Source organism: Theobroma umbraticum, unplaced genomic scaffold, assembly GCF_002168275.2.
Source record: "Theobroma umbraticum cultivar Fairchild unplaced genomic scaffold, ASM216827v3 scaffold_4.1, whole genome shotgun sequence".
NCBI classification, from domain to species: Eukaryota; Viridiplantae; Streptophyta; class Magnoliopsida; order Malvales; family Malvaceae; genus Theobroma; species Theobroma umbraticum.
The window spans coordinates 5,914,372-5,919,218 of NW_018397258.1; the positions used below are offsets into that span (position 1 = coordinate 5,914,372).

The window sequence follows — 4,847 nt, forward strand, 5'->3', positions numbered from 1 at the left end:
GCTGAGTATGTTGTAGCAAATTACCTCATTAGACTGTACTTGTAAGCATGCACGTAGTGCTGGATTCTCCAACTTCTGCAGCAATACACCAAGGCAAGGGAAACCTGGAACTCAAGAAATGGTTTTTATATTTACTTTTGGAGAAAATGCCACATCACTATGATATTCATGCTTGAGCACCAGGTGTGAATCACAAGTCAATAACAGAATGATGAGTCAATGATTGAAAAAGAATATTAGCATAATGGTTAATTCTAGCAAGTGGCAGGCAGCAAGAGATGGCTGGACATCCAAAGTCATTCATGGAACATAATTGGAAAAGTCATTGCATTCTGTAAGAGTATATTGGGTTCATCATGCAATTAAGTGCAGTTATAAAAATAGACAAACATTTATACGTGAACATAAAATTGAGGAAAAAATCTAATTGTAGCTACAATTAGGGCTTTGGAAGGAAATAGCATGGACCTAATGTAAGGACTCAGGCACAAGCACCACTAACCCTACAACTATTTGAGTCTAAACTACGTGAACCTCAAAATCTTAAGTTGAAATTGTTAGCAGTGATTGACTTGGACCCTTATATAGGGTCTTCACAATCACACTGTCATCAAATGCGAGAATCGGGATATAATACCACGATCCAATCCACTTAAATTCTTGATGCCCTTATCAAAACCACAAATCGCAATCACAATCACAATCAAGGCCACCTCCATAAGAACACGATCTCATCAGCACAACGTAGAAGCCCAAACCAGGCTGCCACATGCTCTAGTATTAATTTACTTCACGCTTCGCAACTGAGATAACCAACTATATTATCCTAAAGTAATATGAAGCCTTCTATTTATCATTTATGTAAAAATTCTCATATAAGGTATTCAGTGAAATTTACCTTATGCCAAATTCATATCTTAAATCCAATACAATCGATTTAAAAGTCACCAAGAGAAATAAACCAAACCAGATAGAAACTTAAGTATCATTTACAATTCATAAGATCTTAAATAACCAATAATGCCTTAATACTAAAGTAAGCTCCCAAGTTTGATCTCTAAGCTATCTCACTAGTAATCTGTAAAATATCAAGGAGCGATTGAGCAATCATAGCTCAACAAGTATAGCTCCTCAACAAGTGTGTATATATATAATATGATCGTTGGCAACACATATTATTTTTCAAATATCGTATCAAGCAAAATTATAGATTCAATATTTAGAATTCATAAAATGTCATCTTAGCTATGGTTACTATTATCATGCTTGACAAAAACCATATCACAATATCATTCTCATCATCATTACTACTATACTTGTTAGTAGGATTATAACTACTATAACACGTTTACAGGACCATGTGCTAACTATTATAATTTGTTAGCAGATCATATGCCAACTACTATAAACCATTAACAGAACCATCGATCTAATTCTACTGTTGATTATCCCACTTCTCCAAAGTCATTTAGTAGCTGTTTTAAAATATTCTTTAAAAGCAAAACAAGAATTTCACCTCATTCATAAACCAAAATCCATCATAATAAATAAATAAAATAAAAAATATCATATGCTTGATCCTATTTCATATATAAAAGGTACAGGAATAAAATATTCAACTCATTTAAAGAAACATATATATATATATATATATATAAAGCCACCCAAATAGCACAAAGTCTTCCAAATGATAAATTTGACGACTTGCACACTACTCACTAAAATGACTATATCTTAGACTATAAAACTTGAAATCATGATTCATTTGATGTGTTAGAAACTATGAAATAGGCTTTCCATCCATATATAGCTCAAACCATAATTCAAAATAAAAAAAGTTCAGTAAAACCTCAAAATTACCCCCGGCACTGCTGCTAACAAATCCCTTACTCATACGAATATTCCAATGTAAAACACAAGTTAAAACGGTGGCTGCTAAGTCAAGTACTTATACCCTAAGTAAAATGGTCTTGTAAAAGAATGTCCAATACTAGTATGCATCCAAGTGTTTGAGTCACCTTTTGCTCAAAGTTTTGGACTTGTGGAGTCTAGTAAAAAGGATCCAAAAGTAAGAAAAGAATACATGAATACGTTTATTTTATATGTAGATACAACAGTTTCTATATTAGATTTATTTCATATTTTCCTTCATCAATAAAACAAAAGAAAATTCTTTTAAAATATTTTCATAAATTAATTTATTAATTCTTGTTATAGAATAGGAATGTGTAAATATTTTTTTATTAATAAACGTAATTATAGGAATTATAAATTATCATAATTATAGGGATTGGGAGTCACCATAATTATAGAAATTAGGAATCATCATAATTGTAGGGATTTTTATTTTCTTTATTTTCTTTATTCTTTTTCTATTTTAGAGATGTGTAGGCTATATATATAGGTGATTTATTATGAATGAAAGGTGTGGAGTTTTCTCTTCCTAACTAACATGGTATCAGAGCAGTTTTGGCAGATCTGTTTCCTTTGAAACAGAGTTCTTATTTATAGAGATTGGTAATTATCATAATTGTAGGGATTTTATTTTCTTTATTTTCTTTATTCTTTTTCTATTTTAGAAATGTGTAGGCTGTATATATAGGTGATTTATTATGAATAAAAGGTGTGAAGTATTTTCTTCCTAAATAACATGGTATCAAAACAGTTTTGGCAGATCTATTTCCTTTGAAATAGAGTTCTTAGTTCTTCTTTTACACCCAAACCTAGGTCACCCACAGTGTAACAATCTGATCCCACAGCCGGCACTAGGAGGAGCCTCACCTGCCGATCGGCTTCCTCCAAGAACCTTCCCACAAGAGTCCCCACGAGTGGCTATCACACGCCACTTTTGGTTTCTGGTTCTAGCCATCTATTAGAGATTTACTCCGATCTTCTCTTCTTGTCTTTACGCCAGAAGGTTTTAACAAGATAGTTTGGTATTCTTGTTGGGTTTTGTTACTGAATTTTTAAGATGGTAGAGTCTGTACTAGAAAAAAAATCAATGGTAGTGGTTGATGTGATTCCTGTGATGACAAAGATCACCGAGCATAAACTTAATGGTTTCAATTATTTGGATTGGAGCAAAACAGTTTAGGTCTATTTAAGAAGCATTGATAAGGATGATCGTATTACTAATGATCCTCCTACTGATAATATAAGGCAAACCTAGATGAAGGAAGATGCACGGTTGTTCCTGCATATTCGAAATTTCATTAATGGTGAGATTATTAGCCTCATTAATCATTGTGAGTTTGTCAAAGAGTTGATGAATTATTTGAATTTTTTATATTCAGGTAAAGGGAATATTTCTCGTATTTATGAGGTATGTAAAGCATTTTATCGTGCAGAGAAATAAGATAGGTCTTTCATAGCCTATTTTATGGAATTTAAAAGAATTTATGAAGAGCTTAATGTTCTGTTGCCTTTTAGTCCTGATGTGAAGGTTCAGCAGGCCCAACAGAAGCAAATGGCGATTATGAGTTTTCTTGTAAGTCTCCTTCCAGCGCTTGAGACTATCAAATCTCAGATTCTTTCTGGTTCCGAGATCTCCTCTCTACATGACACCTTTACGAGAGTACTGCGTACAAAAAGCTCTAGCTTCACGTTGGCTCAGACTAATAACAGTGCTCTTGTAAGTCGTCATAATAATAAAAATGGTAACAGAGGAGGAAGAACAAGCAATCGTAACCGAGATGTTGATAGTCGTAGTCAAGAGTCAGTAGGAATTGTGTGGTATTATTGTCATGAGCCGGGCCATACAAAGCATTTTTGTAAGAAACTCCAAAATAAGTCTCAGCAAGATCAATCACCAAATGTTGCAACTTCTAATACTTCATCTTCTGATAAGACTATTTTAGTTTTTACAGATGAATTTGCTCAATTCTCTCAGTACTAGGAATCATTAAAATCTACTACTTCTCCTATCACGGCTATTGCTGAGTCAGGTAACTCCACTACATTTCTTATTTCCTCATCATCCAAATGGGTCATTGATTCTGGTGCCTCAAATCATATGACAGGTAATTCGAATCTATTTTTCACTTTCCAATCACATACAACCTCCTCTAGTGTTACTTTAGATGATGGATCAACCTCTTGTGTTCTTGGTTTTGGAACTATTAATCCAACTCCAACATTTCATTGTCCAATGTCTTAAATCTATCTAAGTTTTCTTTTAATCGAATCTTTGTTAGTAAACTCACTCGTGCCTTGAATTGTTGTATCTTATTCTTACCTAATTTTGTCTATTTCAGGATCTTACAATGAAGCGGATTATTGGTAGAGGTCATGAGTCTAGAGGTCTCTATTACCTTGACACACAGGTGCTGAGATCCATTGCTTGTTCAAGTGTATTGACCCTTTTTGCGGTGCATTGTCGGTTGGGACATCCTTCTCTGTCTTCCTTAAAAAAATTGTCCTCAATTTCAAAATGTATCTTTGTTGGATTGTGAGTCATGCCAGTTTGCCAAACATCATCGTCTCCCTTCAGTGTTTAGAGTCAATAAACGGTCTATGTCCACTTTTGAGTTGGTCCATTCTGATGTTTGCGATCCTTATCCTATTGTGTCTAAATCTGGTTTTAAATACTTTATTACTTTTGTTAATGACTATTCTCGTGTCACTTGACTATACTTAATGAAAAATCGTTTCGAGTTATTCTCTATTTTTTGTGCCTTTTGTGCTGAAATAAAAACACAATTTAATATTTCTGTGCATACATTGTGAAGTAATAATACCAAAGAATATTTTTCTGATAAATTTCAATCCTATATGATTCAGAATAGCATTCTCTATCAATCTTCTTGTATTGATACACCTTCTCAAAATGGAGTTGCCGAGAGAAAAAA

The 4,847-nt window shown here is 33.3% G+C and overlaps 1 protein-coding gene across 2 annotated transcripts in view; it reads right to left on the bottom strand.

Annotated features, from left to right (window-relative positions):
* The window catches only part of DEG2 (DEGP protease 2), a 23,004-nt gene that overhangs the window by 3,660 nt on the left and 14,497 nt on the right, over positions 1–4,847 (bottom strand). For both annotated transcript variants that reach the window (XM_021423929.2, XM_021423931.2), the window contains exon 12: positions 25–104. In XM_021423929.2, the coding sequence (XP_021279604.1) occupies positions 25–104 (80 nt within the window). The remainder of the gene's footprint in view (positions 1–24; positions 105–4,847) is intronic.